The 17565-nt window shown below is 40.2% G+C and overlaps 2 protein-coding genes across 4 annotated transcripts in view; one reads left to right on the forward strand and one right to left on the reverse strand.

Moving 5' to 3' along the window:
* Positions 1 to 807: 807 nt before the first annotated feature.
* nicn1 (nicolin 1) overlaps positions 808 to 17565 on the reverse strand; it is a 35857-nt gene continuing 19099 nt past the window's right edge. For all 3 annotated transcript variants that reach the window (XM_047348462.1, XM_047348463.1, XM_047348461.1), the window contains exons 3-7: positions 11055 to 11234; positions 3017 to 3130; positions 2751 to 2819; positions 2230 to 2334; positions 808 to 1670 (exon numbers count right to left, since the gene is read on the reverse strand). In XM_047348462.1, the coding sequence (XP_047204418.1) occupies positions 1629 to 1670; positions 2230 to 2334; positions 2751 to 2819; positions 3017 to 3130; positions 11055 to 11234 (510 nt within the window). In that variant the 3' untranslated portion in view covers positions 808 to 1628. The remainder of the gene's footprint in view (positions 1671 to 2229; positions 2335 to 2750; positions 2820 to 3016; positions 3131 to 11054; positions 11235 to 17565) is intronic.
* Positions 3287 to 9962, forward strand: LOC124857267 (nuclear factor 7, brain-like). The gene has a single exon (XM_047348460.1). It carries the CDS (start codon positions 6916 to 6918, stop codon positions 8275 to 8277), a length of 1362 nt encoding a protein of 453 aa, XP_047204416.1. The 5' UTR covers positions 3287 to 6915; the 3' UTR covers positions 8278 to 9962.

A 17565-nucleotide genomic window follows, 5' to 3' on the forward strand; every position in this document is an offset into this window, starting at 1 on the left:
ATGCCACGCCGCATTGAAGCAGTCATTTCTGCAAAAGGATTCCCGACCAAGTATTGAGTGCATAACTGTACATGATTATTTGAAGGTTGACGTTTTTTGTATTAAAAACACTTTTCTTTTATTGGTCGGATGAAATATGCTAATTTTGTGAGATAGGAATTTTGGGTTTTCATGAGCTGTATGCCACAATCATCCGTATTAAGACAATAAAAGACCTGAAATATTTCAGTTAGTGTGCAATGAATCTAAAATATATGAATGTTAAATTTTCATCATGACATTATGGAAAATAATGAACTTTATCACAATATGCTAATATTTTGAGAAGGACCTGTATAGCCCCTAGACCCCACCCCAGAGGTAACAAAGTTATTTATGAGAGCACCCATCTACCATCCCTTAAGATATAACACATCAGGGAGTGTTAACCATAAAACTCCTGATAATGAATTTAGAGCTCGTCTCCTCTAAGTAACCAAACAGAGGTCATGGGTGAGAGGGGTAAAAACAGGTCAGAGCATTAAAAATCATTTTCCACAACAATACTAACACTTGTACACACCTTAACAGACAGAAGATTAGATAATGTGAACATGTGATAATTTCGGTAAGGCTTGATCAGTTTAACATTTGGCTCATATTATACACACATGCTACAAATGTACTGTCAAAGTAAATCATCTCATGTTTAGTTTTTTAATCCTCCATCCTCTCTACAGTGGTCAATACAATGTCATTTTCAACTGTGTGTGTCACAAAATAAATACTAAATATTTTACAGCAGACAGAAAGAACTCATGACATAACTTGTTGTGTCTCATTATTTTATTTCTCACTATACACTGTTCCTTTATTTTTAAACAGAACCTCTGGAACCGATTAATCCATAGATGCTCATGTTAATGTTGTTAGTTCATGCATCACACACACCAGCCGGCTTCTGTCACAAACATCTCTGCTGTCAGAAGTGAAAATACAGTATTTCTAATATTGATTGTTGTCCTTAGTCTGCAAAACTCTTATTGCCACAAACAGATAATGTTATGCTAAAACTACTAAATTGTTACAAACAATCCAAATCTTATGAAGATGATGAAATCAGTGAATCACTCTGGCTTTGTTTTACATGACCTAATTTACGACTCTAAATGTTAATACTATGAAAAATGGTGTTACTTTGTTCAGCTTTACCATAGTGTACATTACGTAGTTTTCTTTGTCTTTAGCAGTGTGTATTATTAGTATTTCCACCAAAAACACAATAAGTTCCAGTTCAAATTAAATTGCTTAATATGAGATGAAGTAAAGATGATGAAGAAGGGATAATTTACATTTAATGAAGGATATACAGTATAAGCAACTTCTATCAATTCTGACAATAACTGACTAAAATCAGAATCTGAGTAACACTGGAGACTGAGGAGTTAAATTGATACTGTTTAGTTAAACGTTTGGTGCACTTTTCATATTTTAAAACTTGAATACATGTTTGAATACCGTTATATGATCATATAATGTGAATGTAATCTGAGTGCAGCTCAATGAAAAGTGAAAAATCATCAGTGAATATCATGATGGTCTCTGTCTTCACAGTTTAACTCTGTTTTCTTCAGTCGCTGAAAGCCACTTTACGTCAGAGACAGTAAGTTGATATCGTAGCATCCGTCCACCTGCAGGAACACGAAAGAATACTTTTTGTAGAAGTTCTTGGGAATTTAACTACTGGGAGACATTTTATATACTGTTAACTTTCTGCCAGTCAGGCTCTATAAAACCAGAGAAGAAGTGAGCAACAATTTCTACAGTGTGGCTGATCCTTTAAATAACTGTGTGCAATAAAGTTACAGATCTGTCTCAGGCTGGTAATGGACAGGATCATGAGTGTAAGAATGTAAGTCAACATGTGCTGTTAGTTACCTCAATGACACAAAGGTGTTCCACAGGGATCTGTCTTCATATCAACACTGTTCATCTTCTATTTGTATGCTAAACATACAGTAAGCTGCTGCTATTTCATCTATCCAGATGTAAACTCTGAGGTTCCTCTTGTATCATAAAAAATATTCCTCTTGAAAACTTCATTATTTTTATTCATGAAGCTGTTCTTGGTTTGTTGAGCACAGACCTATGTCTACCAGGAAGAACGTGAAAAGTTTCTATCTGTGCTGTTAGGATGTTTTCCAGAAATCAATACCTCAAGGTTACACTAAACCGGGATGAAGAACTCACATCAAAACGCCCAATGGAGGCTGTAGTCTGGTTAGTCTGCATCACCTCAGTCAGAGCCCACATCTGCTGGATACTGGATGAAACTGTCTGAGGGTCTGGGAGGCCCTGCAGGACATCCAGCAGAATACCTGTCAGTTATACTGGAGATCAATCAGGTAAATCAGAAGTTTTACTTTATATTATTAATTATCTTCTTTACTGAAAAAAAAATAGTTTTCAGCAGTTTCTCATAAGTTTTCTTCAAAGAATGTGCAGATTTATTTAATCTGAAGAGTAAGAGAATGTTTATATAATAAATTCAAACATACTGTACATCATCACATATAATGGTTTGGTAACATTAAATATTAAAAGCACATACCTTCCTCTAAAGTATTTTCTTAATTAGTAAATTTGGAAATATTGAGTATAAGAAAACTGGAATGAGGAGAGCAGCAGGCTGTAAACCCCCATCAGATCTGTGAAAACCATTAAAAACCAATTTTCCTTTTTATTCACAAACACTGGGATGAATTGTGTACCTCTGCATTAAGGTGCTGATCAACTAGAATCAGATCAGACAACCAATCAGAGACCTCTTTCTTTGGCTCCTGCAGGAGAGAAAAGACACATGAATTGTATTAATTTTGCTTCTAACTATTTTGTTAACACCTGTTAACATTTTGTTTACCAGGTTAACTATGGCATCATGTACTGGTTATGATGACAAACAACTTTTAATCTCCTACAAGATCACATCCATCTTTTTCTACACAAACACAGAGAGGAAAAAAAAAAGAAGGCTGACCGGCTCCATGTGGGGGAATATTTTGATCTCTTCCAGGCTGAAGGTCAGCCAGGCGCAGGACGGCTGTCTTAGGATCAGTCTCACTGACACCACATGATCTGCATCCACCAGCATCTGCAAGAGCACACACATATCAAAGAACAGAAAATAAAATAAAGCAGAGGTGTCGGTCCCTCTTCCTTCTCTACAGAAAGCTGCCGGTGTAGCAGGGAAAGAACAAAGACAGACATTTTATTTATATTTTTTTTATTTATTTATTTATTTTCTATATAATTTATCTTCATATAGAATGTATGGTGTGTTTATTTCACCAAAATATGTGTTTTGTTTTAGGTGTTAAAGTTTGTTTGTATTGGGAATTTTATTTTTGGGCGTCACAGTGCCCTCTAGTGGTTTATATGGTATGGGCTGTATTATCTGCTATCTCTCGCCAGTCTGCATTGTACGTGGCTGGGAGAGGTAGGTTTCCAACGCAGCTCGGTTTTGAAAGAGGAATTTTAGTGCTGTAATGTCATTTATGTTGCGTACAGTGATTCCTACATGATCCGTATTGTAAATGGTTGTAAAAATAGTTGTTTCGGGAGATTTGTTAAGTTTCTTGGGTGAATTTTAAGAGCACAAGATAACCAACAAGTTAGTCACATTGTTTTACATGTGCATGTTAGCGCTCTCCTTTTCATCCTCACATGGAGTAGATTTTGTATTTTAATTTATATCTTTTTCATGTTAGGCTTGTTCCAACGGTGAAGATTGACTCTCCATTTGTGCTCTTTATTATTTTTGTGAAGATTGCAATAAAGTTAGTCAGAAGAGCCGGTCGTCAGTATCCTCCTTAGAGTGTCGTGCACCTGAACACAACGCAGTGTGGCTGGGACTGCAGACCGTTCCGGCTACACCGGCCACATAACGTTCCCAGTGATCGACTCTGCAGCCAAATCATAAAGAGAAACCATGACAAAATTAAATGAAAATTGTGCAGACATGATGCTGAATGTAGAGTTTCAATGTAGCAAAACATCTACACAGGAACCTGTAACCCCTCTGAATGATAACTGGATCTTCTGTAAACTTCCAACTTCTACTTGGGAACTGGATATTGAAGAACAACAATTTCCGTATGAGCATTTAAAACATTAAAGTCTGGGTGGAGAGTTATAGTGATGCAAAGTATTTTAGAGTTATAAACATCCAGGTTACAGTGAATATAGCATGATGCAAAGCTGAATTTGTGTGGAGAAACATAACACAGCAACTCACTAAAAGAGATGGTATCAGCTCCATCCATCCATCCATCACTTTATTCATTTATATTCTCATTTAAAACATTTTTACATAAAAACCGCTGAAATATCTGCTTTCAAGTTCTTGGAATAATTTAGTTTGCCGTTTTTGTCAGTTCTTCTCAACAAGCATAGAAGTTGCTGACAAATTCTTTTGGTACATCTTCCTTGTACCAGGTAGGACCACTATTGCCTTTAGAACTTTCTTAATTCTTCATAGCATAAACCCAACAATCTGTTGGAAACATTCCTCTCAAGCTTTGGTCCATGTAGAAATGGTAGCATCACACAGATGCTGCAGATTCGTCAGCTGCGCATCCAAATCAGAACCTTCTTTCACCACATCCTAAAGCTGTTCTGTTGGACTGAGATATTGTGACTGTGGAGACCATTGGAGTTAAATGAATCATGTCCAAGGAACTAGTTTGAGAAGATCTGATCTTTGAGACATGGAGCATTATCCAGCTGGAAGCATCCATCAGAGGATGGGTGCCTTGTGGTCATTAAGGGATGGGGATGGTCAGAAAAGAATACTCAGGTAGGCTGTATGGTTTAAATGATGCTCAGTTGGTACTGAGGGGCATACAAAGTGCCAAGAAAATATCATGATACCACCAGCAGCTTGAGTCATTGATCTTACACAGGATGGATCTTTCATGGAGTTCATGTCAGATTCTGACTGGGCCATCTGAATTTTGCAGCTGACATCCAGACTCACCAGACCAGATAATGTTTTTCCAACCTGGTATCTCTTTCTGTGGGTCACTCCCACCTGCTCATCACCTTAACTGAAAGTTGCAATGTGCTTCAACTGATAAATTGGTTTAATTTGGCCTTTTAGCGTAGTTCTCAGGCTCCATTTGTGCCACAAATCATCAACGAGACACCCAAAAAACCTGACCCCCTCTTCAAGCAGCAGCTTGTCCACAGCCCATAGTTGACAGTTCACTGTTTGATTGTGAACCACAGCCTCAGACATGGAGGTGCTAATTCTGAAGTGTTTTAGAAAGTCACTGTGTCTCCTGGAGGTCTAAACCTGGTGAGCACAGCAAGAACATGCTGCATGTGAAAAGAAGTGATGAAATCCAAAGTTTTTAGATTAAAAACCCTCCATCTCCGGACTGCACCTAAACATCTGTCCAAACTTCAGCCCAGGAGAGGTCCAATCCTCGCCAGAAATACCTCTTACTTCTTACCAGATTTGTGAACCAAGAACTGAACCTGAAGAACTATCTACTGGTCTGCACATGAGTCTGAAGCATCTCCAAGCCAACAAAGCACATGATGACTGGTTGGAAAGCTCCCAGGCACCTGAACCTTATGTCTGAGGCTGAACCTTCCAATCCTTTGGAGGAAAATATCTGAATCAACCTGGCTGCTTGGCACCAGTATACCCAAATGTATTTTAAGGGGTAAGAGCTTGAAAATGTAAAAAGACCAACATCACCTGCCAAATTCAAAGACCTGACTCTGATCTTCCCAAACAAGACATGGTTCTCTTCTGGATGTAAACAACCCTTTACACCGCTAAGTTTTGGCTGCTGTAACAGATGAAGCTGCAGTCCTTCTGAACTCTCAGCACCAGTCTGGTAAGGATAACCTTCACTGAAGTATGGAAAATCACAGATGCTTGTTATGGACAAGAAGCTGCATGGCCAATTGCTGAACAGGAAGCAACCTGATAGGTGACCAAGTGAGGACCCACAGAATGTGCTGCGCTTGGAGATGGAGGCATTGCAGCAAACATCTGTGTAGAATTTGTAGCGGTACAACACTCTTCCTTTCTGCTAAGTATTTATTTAGTGATTTAGATCAACTGGCTAAGATGACCAAAGCACTTAACAGTAAGATCACAAAAACACAGTGAGAATGAAGAACAGAGAACATTTCATGAAAACAGAAAACAGGTGGCAGAACGCATGACAGGTAAGACAAACTGATTACCAGTTTTTGTTCTTGGTTGAGGGACCCACACAATCTACCAAGACATGCTCAAAATGCTCACCAACTACAGGAATGGTACTAACAACTAAAGATAAAAGTCTTTGATTCACTTTTTATCATAGATTTATACGCAGAGATGCCATAATGGGAGGCAATTGCACATAAATCATCTTTTGTACAGTCATCAAACTGTTTTAAGGTATATTTATTTATGAACTCAAACTAAACTGTGTCATTTTCAAAATGATCCAGGACGAGAGCCCATTTACGTAACAAACTGGTCCAGACAGATTTTTTTTGTCTCTGCCTACATAAAGGTTGTGGTATTCTGAACTTTGCAGATAACATTTTCTGACAGACTTGGAAAGTCTGGAAGGAAACACCTCAGTTACAGGTTTAAACAATGTTTGTCAGAAGAAGTCTAACAGGTTCTAGCTCCGCCCTGTCTAACTCACCTGAGGCAAAACAGGAAGAGTTTGTAATTCTTCAACATTACATAGAGACACACAGACGATAAGATTCACCCTGCGACTAAACTGCCTGCTTCATCGTAGCGAGGCCAGATGCAGGAGATAAATAAAACATCTCAGAGTAACTTTGAGGGACGTTAGTGGAGGAGGGAGGGAGCCATGACTGACTGGACCTTCTGTGTTTTCAGCTTCACTCAGAGACTAAATGGCTTCCAGATTAGAGGAGGATCTCTGCTGTCCGGTCTGTCAGGACATCTTCAAAGATCCGGTTCTTCTGTCATGTAGCCACAGCTTCTGTAAGGAGTGTCTGAAGAACTGGTGGAGAGAGAAACCAGCTAAAGAGTGTCCAGTTTGTAAGAGGAGATCTTCAAAGCATCAACCACCCTGTAACCTGGCTCTGAAGAACCTGTGTGAGACCTTCTTACAGCAGAGAGACCAGAGAGCTTCAGAGGATCTCTGCAGTCTGCACTCTGAGAAACTCAAACTCTTCTGTCTGGACCATCAGCAGCCAGTGTGTCTCGTCTGCAGAGATTCAGAAAAACACACCAAGCACAGATTCAGACCCATCAATGAAGCTGCTCAGCAACACAAGAAGAACCTTCAGAAAACTCTGGAACCTTTGAAGAAGAACCTGAAGCTCAGGAAGAAAGTTCAAAAGGAGTTTAATCAGACAGCAGAACACGTGAAGGTCCAGGCCCGACACACAGAGAGGCTGATTAAGGAGCAGTTTAAGAAGCTTCATCAGTTTCTAACAGAGGAAGAGGAGGCCAGGCTGGCTGCACTGAGGGAGGAAGAGGAGCAGAAGAGTGGGATGATGAAGGAGAAGATGGAGGCTCTGAGCAGAGAGATAGCAGCTCTTTCAGCCACAGTCAGAGCCACAGAGGAGGAGCTGAGAGCTGAAGACGTCTCCTTCCTGCACAACTACAAGGCTGCAGTGGAAAGAGTCCAGCGCTGCCCCCTGCTGGATGGTCCACAGCTGCCCTCAGGAGCTCTGATAGACCAGGCCAAACATCTGGGCAACCTGGCCTTCAACATCTGGAGCAACATGAAGAACATGGTGTCCTACACTCCTCTCATCCTGGATCCAAACACTGCTCACCCTAAGCTCAACCTGTCTGAAGATCTGACCAGTGTCAGAGCAGGAGTCCGAGAGCAGCTGCCTGACAATCCAGAGAGGTTGGACATATGGTGGTCTCTCCTGGGTTCTGAGGGGTTTAACTCAGGGAACCACAGCTGGGATGTAGATGTTGGAGACAGTGATGTTTGGACACTCGGTTTGTTAGCAGAGTCTGTCCACAGGAGGAAAAACATACAGTCTGGGTTATGGGGATTGATGTTAACAGAAGATCAATTATCAGCATGGTTACCAGGTTCATCCACAGTTCTCTCAGTACAGAAGAAGCTTCGGAGGATCAGAGTAAATCTGGACTGGAACAGAGGAAAACTTTCGTTCTCTGATCTGGACACTAACACACACATACACACCTTCACACACACCTTCACTGAGAAGATGTTTCCTTACATCTACACTTTGGATCAAGTAAAAATCTTACAGTTAAAGATCTGAGTGAACAAAAAAGACTTTAGAACTGGGCTGATGTTCTCTGCTTTCTAGGTTCTAGTGAGGACTAGGCAGCAGCTCCTGGATCAGCTGCAGCTGTCTGATGGAGCTTTTAGGCAGACCTGTGGAGAACCTGTTGCAGTGATCAGTTCACTAAAGATAAACGCATGGATGAGTTTCTCCAGATCCTGCTGAGACATTAGTCCTTTAATCCTGGAGATGCTCTTCAGGTGATAGAAGGCCGACCTTGTTACTGTCTTTATGTTGTCCTGGAGGTTCTGGTCTGAGTCCATCACTACACCCAGATTTCAGCCCTGGTCCGTGGTTTCTAGCTTTAGAAACTGAAGCGGTGTTCTGACTCCTGATCGCTCCTCCTTTGGTCCAAAAATAATGCCTTCAGTCTAACCAACGTTTGAATGGGTTCATAGTCATCTGGTGACGTTGTAATGTAGGGCTGTGTTTTTTGCGTAATTATGGTAACTCTAATATTTTTTGTTTATTATGATCTGAGCTGGGGGGAGCTTGCAAATATTCAATAGGAGGGGTCCCAGGATGGAACCTTGGGGAACCCCACATGTGATTTTTGTTAGCTGTGATGTAAAGTTACCTATTGTTCCTGTCCTTCAAGTAAGACTCAAACCAGCCAAGTGCTGTACCAGAAAGCCCGGCCCAGTTCTCCAGGTGCACCAGTAATATACCATGGTCAACGGTGTCGATCATGGCCCAATAATACCAGAACTGTGGTTCTGCCAAAGTCTGCATTTATGCAGATGTCATTGATTACAAAAAGGAAACTGGAAAAATAAAGATCTATTTCGACTGATCATCTGTTTGTGTTCAGTTCAGTTAGACCCGTTTCTGATCGAGATGAAACACTTTCTGGTTTTAATGGTTACCATTAACACATTTCCTGACAGTGAGTACTACCACTTTGAAATATCATCAAACCATGATAGTTTAGTGTTTCATTAACAACTGTTCTTTTTTTAATTGTCCATTCAACTTATCATCTCAGATGCTTTACCGCAGCAGTGAAAGCAAATCAGGAATATTCTGACCACCAAAGAGCCCCTACTGTTATAACTATAGCCATTTTATTTTTTTTAACAAGCAGCTTTTTTGTTTCAAGCTTAACTACGGCAACTGAAACACAACTTCCTGCAAATCTCCATAATAAGAGCCTTCAGGATTAAGAATGCCCTGTGATTTTCAGATAACATATTATAAAGATCAACTATCTGAATGCTGGGTACACTGTGGGCTGGAGGTCATAATTTGATCTTGACATCATTTCATAGAAGGCAGTTCTATAGGCAGTAACTTTCCACAAAACAATTTGTAAAAACTTTGTATAAAAATGTGCATATTTATAGTTTATTTTAATATAATCCTAATGATATTCATTGGAGGTGGTTTACATGCAATAAGAACTATACAAAATGTTTATAATGTTACATTCCTGGTTTCAAATGTGAATATTGTGGAAACTTGTGATATGAGTCAACCTGATGTTTAATATTGTTTTGCCAGCAGATGGGATCAGATTTCAGTTTTGAACATTCATTAACAACTGTACTTAAATCTGTTTAACATCTATGGTATTTTTTTCTGGAAGAAAACATTAATTAAAAAATGATTGTTTTAGAGTTGTATTTTTCTGCACATTAATTAAACTAAAACTATGGAGGGAATTTAAATGGACAGATCTCTTATTGGTGCAATCCTTTAATAAAGGAGAAATCTGATTGGCTTAACACCAACTTCAACAAGACAGACGTGATTGATCATGCACCACATTTTATTTTTCTAACCATATGCTATATGACAAATTATATTAACATGACAGAAGGAATTATTGATCTACACTGTGTGCAAAAAAAGAAACATCTGCTCTGATGACAGCAGGGAACATTTATTCCTTCAACAGCTTCATAAACTACAATGTTTTCCCAATAGTGTTTGTCAGATATATTGAACTCATCCAAACTAAAATGGTTATGAAAAACAGAATAATCAGGCCTCATCAACAAAGGCAAAGAGCTGGTTCAGAAGAGGAGCATTAAACCTCATTAAACTTTGTTTAGGCCCCTGCAGCTCAGAGTCTGAATAAGGTTTTAACAGAAAGATCTGGCAGGGTCCAATGGTCCCCAGCAGGTATCTGGAAACTTCTCCTGCCTTAAGGTTCCTTATTACATGCAAATCAGTGCTTCACTACAGCTTTACTTTGTAGACAATATGCTCCAAGCCAGGCCACTTGGCTTCCAAGTGGTTATGATGTGGGCTGCATCAGATGATTTAATATCACCCACCTAACTGAAATCCTGTGAAATTCCTCTCTGAATTATCTCAATGGTTTGTTGGTGTTTTACTTCCACTTGACATACTGTTGCCAAACTTTACTACTTTGTCCATAGAGGAAGCTCCTATTTTCATAAACACAACACGGCATGGAGAACAAACTTGGCTCTGATGTGAGCGATGTCCAAAACCGCGATTGGCCACAGAGAAATGAAAGAATGTGATGAAAATCAACATAGTAAATTTCACAAATTCATGGCAATATAACATATTTTCTGTAGGTTTTGTGGTGCTGGTGGGATTTATTTAGAGTAAAGTCAACAATGAGGAGGTCAGAAGGGGGAAGATATGCAGGAAATGATCCAGGAGTCAAGCCCTGCATGGTGTTTTAAATAGCTCTATAAATAAAGCTGGATTGGATTGGATTTATCCAAAAGCTGTCCATTGACAGACCTTTTTATTTGAACACAGAAACCATGACTCACCTGCTTCCTGTGGATGGAGTAGTAGTCTTGGGACCCCCTCTCAGTGTGGGGGTTGTCCATCAGGAGCAGGTCTCTTAGAGCAGTACACCATTTAGTTGGGCCATCCTGTCCAGAAGTCCTCCTCAACAAACGTACAGTAATGTAGGCAGTGTAGTAGTTCTTAAAGGTGATTTCCTCAATCTGGAACACAGACAGCGATGGTAGATAGCAAACACAGAAGCAAGATGTTGTTGCCAGCAATGGAGCTGCCTCCAGGCTGAGGTCTGACCCTGCTGTTAAAGAAACACTGAATCAGCCAAACTTCAGCATTAAAATGAAAATGCTGCTGGAGATTATTCTTTTATGCTAAAATGTATTCCCAGTCGAATCTTTTGAAGCCTGATGCTTTGACTTAATGAGGAGTCACTCTGCATTAAAATGGTTTGTAATTACAACTAAATGCTGAAAAGTAGGTCAGAGCCCCAAATATCCCAAACCCCTCTGAGCACAAAAGAAATATGAGGTTCAAGTTCTTTGACATTCGAGTTTAATACACACAACAACCAATTTAAACCATATATTGAGTTTCTGACTCCACAAACAACAGAAATTGGTTCTGGATTTGTCCAATCAGGGGGCAGATTACAACTGAATGAAAGATAATGTGATGAGTGTGGTTCCATTGTTGGACAACTCAGTCATCTGTATGGTCTACATGCTGGACAGCTGCATGATCCAACCACATGTAAAGCCCCATTGAGTGTTAGTACTGTTTTTACATGACATTCACTGTGTCTGCTGGCCTTCATTCATTGTTCTGACCAGAGGTACTCCTGGATCTAAGTCCTGAAACCTTTACTTCCTCTGATGGCTTTATTCACATTCCAAACTTTGCTCTGAATATGGACCATGGACTGATGGTGTAAATGATGTTATATGCGTTAATTGAAAAATAGGAAAACGCATATAGTCATCATGTGTGGGTACTTTGAAAAGACTAATTGTTGGAATAATTGTATATAGTTTTATCTTATGTTTTTCCTTTCATCTTATATTTTTCCTTTTCTTTAACTTTACTATTTGATCTTTATAACCTTTCATGTATGTGTGAGTAAGGATGTGGTGAGTTGTTTGCAGGTAAGGATCAAAGGTGGAGCTGAGAAGGAAGCAGTCACAGTTGAGGATGTCATAAAGATGGTGGCTGATTGTGCTGGACAAAGGACACACTGATCTTAAGATGGTGAGAGAATAAAATACACCCTTCAATCAAACTTTTTGACAGGTGACCTTTGACCTTAAGGGGGGGCTATGGGTGATGGGGGCGGGGAGGTCATGGGGTCAACAGGGGTGTGTCCGAGGGGCGTAACCGTGGATGCTGATTGGTTGTCGTCATTAGGGGCGATACCTTAAATGAACCAATAATAATACAGAGGTGTGTTTAAGGGTGTGTGACACAGGGCAATCAAGTAATTAGAACTCCCAACCCCCGCTCCAAAAGAGTCAATACATAGGTTCATGAACAGGTGAGACCCCAGGGCCTGATGTATATCAAAGTTTGCTGGTTTCTCATTGCTAATACGTGCTTCTAAAAGGAAATTCTAGTTTTTGATTTTGGTAAAGTTTATAGACACAGCGTCCCCATGTAATGGCGCACTGAGTTTTGTCCACAAAGAAACATTGCAATGAATAGCTAATATAATAATGGACCTCTTTCTGCATTTCAGTGTGCTGGCAATAAAAACAGGTTTAGTTTCACAGTAGTCACAGAGACCTCACTGTTGCCTACATCCTCATCATCATCAGGTCTGCTACAGCTAAAAAAGGTTTAAACTTGTTGCACTGAAAAATACTAGTAGAACTGTAGTTTAAACTTGTTACATTGAAAATACCAGTACTGACAAGAATAAAAAATGTCGGTAAATATTTCAGGAAACGACGGAATTGTTATATCTGCTTCTAACGACTCTCAGAAATACGATGCCATCTTTACAAGTACGTATTCATCTTTAAGAAATCATTAAATGCATGTGAGTGTTCTCTAATATTGTTTATATATATATATATATAAACAATATTAAAGAACATTCACACGCATTTAATGATTTCTTAAATATATATATATATATATATATATATATATATATATATATATATATATATATATATATATATATATATATATATATATATTGTTTCTTTCTCTTAGAACCCACCACTGATGACCTTGAGGATTTCATCTTGACTCAATCAGAATATGGTAAGTAATGTTAAATGCATCGATATTTTATAGTTAACGAATAAATCAGCTAACATTGAACAAATTTATAGATTTGATGAGAGAGGTAAACCCAAATGATCCACTTTGGAGGAATCAGCTGCAGGAATCGACAGTCAAAGTTGCGAAGGCGTATTATCTTCAGAAATGAGAACCCGACAACATCTGAACTTTCTTCTAACAAAGAATTAAAATCTGAATCTTTAAATACGCCTCCGCAAATTATTATCATTTCCCCTGAAAACACACCGGATAAGTTACCAGCTGCTCCCGGGCCAGAAAGTAAGCCCTAAAAACTATTTGTTTTCTTTCAGAGTGAATGTGTAATTATTAGAGACTTGTTTTAAACCTCAGATAAAACTGTTTACAGATTTGACGGTGAGTGTACCTCTGGAAGACACAGCTGATTTGATCAAGCAAACTAAAGCCGAACCTGGAATACAGCTTGTGGAGGAGGTGGTTAAAAATAAATAAAAACAACAATATATATATATATATATATGTATTTTAAGCATAGTTCAATAAAATATCATATAAATCTGTTTACAAATACACCCAAAGATGCGACACTGAAGATACCTACCAGAAGGTTGCTCTTCAAAGACAGCGTTCAACAGAAACGCATCTGTCCTGTACAACAAGAAGCGAAATCTGGATGTTTTATCGAACAGACTCGGATGGTCCACATGCTGGACAGCTGCATGATCCAACCACACGTAAAGCCCCATTGAGTGTTAGTACTGTTTTTACACTGTGTCTGCTGGCCTTCATTCATTGTTCTGACCAGAGATACTCCTGGATCCAAGTCCTGAAACCTTCACTTCCTCTGATGGCTTTATTCCACATTCCATGAATATGGACCAAATTACCTCCAAACTGGGCCATTCCTCAAGGACTGTAACTGATGGTGTAAATTATGTTATATGCTTTAATTGAAAAATAAGAAAACGCATTTAGTCATCATGTGTGGGGTCATATCCTCCTCCATCCTGCTACGCTGTAGAACGCATGAGTCTTCAAGAACAACAGGTGTTTAACAGCTGGTACAGAAAAGTGAGCAAAGGGGTCTTTGACTTTAAGAAAGAAGCTATTAGTTATTGTAAAAATGACGTTGAAATTCTTTCAGAGACAAGTTCTTTAAGGAGACAAATATGGATCTGTTTAAATGCATCACGATAGCATCTGCATGCATGAAGGTTTTTGTAACCAATTTCCTTCCTCCTAAAACCTTAGCCATCCCCTCCCCTCTGGATTACAGACGTAGCAGTAAAACGTTCTCCAGCGTGTCCATTCAATGTCTCGGCTGGATTGCAGACAGCAGAACCATATTTATTGAGCATGCTTTAAATAGGGGTGAAAAGAAAATTGGTCCATATTCTGTGGATGGGTATGCAGAGATTAACGGTGTCAAAGTTGCGATTGAATTTTACGGCTGTTTTTTCCACGGCTGTAAAAAGTGTTACATGTCTCATGACAAGTGTCCATTGAGAGGGGTCGCATTTGAACAGTTTTACGCAGCTACTGTTGAGAGAAGCAAGGTGCTCCAAACTGTGTACGGCCTTCGTCTCAAGGTCATCTGGGAGCATGAGTGGACTGAAATGAAAAAAACCCACCCGGGGGTGATCAGCTTTCTTGAGAAAGTTAATGCACCCGAACCGTTATCACCCCGGGATGCTCTGTATGGTGGACGCACCTGCGCTATGAGACTGAGGTACACAGCGGGGCCAGGTGAAACTGTACATTATGTGGATTACACATCTCTGTATCCTTATGTAAACGCCAACTGCGTTTTTCCCCTCGGTCACCCCAACATCATTTACAAAGATTTTGATGACCCCAGCAGCTACTTCGGAATAATCAAAGCTGTGGTCTACCCACCACGTGACCTGTTGTTCCTCGTTTTACCTTACAGAACATCAGAGCTCTAACAGGTGTGTGGGTGAGTGTAGAGTTTAGTAAAGCGTTGCAGTGTGGTTATCGCTTTGCTAAAATCACAGAGGTGTGGCATTTTGAAAAGAGCAGTGACACAATCTTTAAAGGTTACATACATTGCTTTTTAAAGGGTAAGCAGGAGGCTTCAGGCTACCCGTCTGAAGCAGAGGATCAGGAGAGGCAGTCAAAGTATATAAGAGACTACAAACTCCATCAGGGTATCCAATTAGACACTGAGAAAATCGAGATGAACCCTGCCAAAAGGCAGGTTGCAAAACTGTGTTTAAACAGTTTTTGGGGGACATTTGCGCAAATAAGTGATCTGTCTCAGACCACAGTCATCACTAACCCTGATTAAATTTTCAGCTTCATGTTTTCGAGTAAATATAGAGTGAACTATTTTCATTTTTTCAACCCTGAAATGTGTATAGTGCAATGGAATTTCAGTAAACGTGTTATCTCTCCTCCAAGCAAGGCAAACAATGTGTTTATTGCAGCATTCACCACCGCTTATGCACGTTTAAAACTTCTCAGCAGCATGGAGAAGTTACAGGACAGATTGATTTATATTGACACGGATGAAAATTTCATTATAGTAGATCATTATCAGGCGATGCTGTAACAACCTTTAAAGAATCTGTTCCACTTTTAATTTCCTCATTATCACTGAAAAGCACAGTGGAGGGCAATAATTCTGTTTCTGCCCCTTCACAAATTGATTCTTTTATTCATAGTGTTTCTTCATCATTGCGTGATGCATTAGACAATGCAGCCCCCTTGAAAAAGAAGGTAATCATTAATAGGAGGCTAGCTCCTTGGTTTAATTCAGAGCTGTGTACTTTAAAGCACAACGTTAGAAAATTGGAGAGAAAATGGCGCTCTACACACCTAGAGGATTCCCACTTAATCTGGAAAAATAGCCTACTGTTGTATAAAAAGACACTTCACCAAGCTAGAACAGCTTATTTCTCATCATTAATAGAAGAGAACAAGAATAATCCTAGGTTTCTCTTTAGTACTGTTGCTAAACTTACACAGAGTCATAGCTCTGTTGAGCCATCCATTCCCTTAGCTCTTAGCAGCCATGACTTTATGGGATTCTTCTTAAATAAAATTGATTCTATTAAAAAGAAAATCTTTGACATACTCCGGAAGATGATTACTTCATCCTCAACAAGTGAGAAAACATTGGAAATAACTGTAGAACCTGATCTGTGTTTGGACTGTTTTGATCTTGTGGAGCTTCCTGAGTTATCAGAAATATTAGCTTCATCTAAACCTTCAACTTGTATGTTAGACCCAATCCCAACCAAATTATTTAAGGAAGTGTTCCCTCTGATTACCAGCCCCATTTTAGATATGATTAATCTATCTTTAGTAAATGGATCAGAACCACAGGCTTTTAAGTTAGCTGTAATTAAACCTTTACTAAAGAAACCTTCGCTTCGTCCGTCGCCTCAGGAGGGGGAAGCAGTGCTTCGTCAACACTGTTTATAGTGGGGGCGGGAGACTGCTGACCTCGACTGAGGACATTATCGGGCGGTGGAAGGAGTACTTCGAGGATCTCCTCAATCCTTCCATCACGCATTCCGTGGTGGAAACAGAGGCTGGGGACTCGGGGTTGGACTCTTTCATCACCCAGGCTGAAGTCACCGAGGTGGTTAAAAAGCTCTGTGGTGGCAAGGCTTCGGGGGTGGATGAGATCCGCCCTGAGTACCTCAAGTCTCTGGATGTTGTAGGGCTGTCATGGTTGACACGCCTCTTCAACATTGCGTGGCGATCGGGGACAGTGCCTCTGGACTGGCAGACTGGGGTGTGTTCCAACTACAGGTGGATCACACTCCTCAGCCTCCCTGGTAAGGCCTACGCCAGGGTATTGGAGAGGAGAGTCCGACCGATAGTCGAATCTCGGCTTCAGGAGGAGCAGTGTGGTTTTTGTCCCGGCCGTGGGACACTGGACCAGCTCTATACCCTCTACAGGGTACTCGAGGGTTCATGGGAGTTTGCCCAACCGGTCCACATGTGTTTTGTGGACCTGGAGAAGGCATTCGACTGTGTCCCTCGTGATGCCTTGTGAGGGGTGCTCCAGGAGTACGGAATCGGGGGCCCTTTACTGGGGGCCATCCGGTCCCTGTACAAGCGGAGCAGGAGTTTGGTCTGCATTGCCGGCACTAAGTCGGACCTGTTCCCAGTGCATGTTGGACTCCGGCAGGGCTGCCCTTTGTCACCGGTCCTGTTCATAACTTTTATGGACAGGATTTCTAGATGCAGCCAAGGGCCGAAGGGGGTCGGGTTTGGGGACCAGTGAATTTCGTCTCTTCTTTT

The sequence above is a fragment of the Girardinichthys multiradiatus genome, chromosome 20 (genome assembly GCF_021462225.1).
Source record: "Girardinichthys multiradiatus isolate DD_20200921_A chromosome 20, DD_fGirMul_XY1, whole genome shotgun sequence".
Lineage (NCBI taxonomy): Eukaryota > Metazoa > Chordata > Actinopteri > Cyprinodontiformes > Goodeidae > Girardinichthys > Girardinichthys multiradiatus.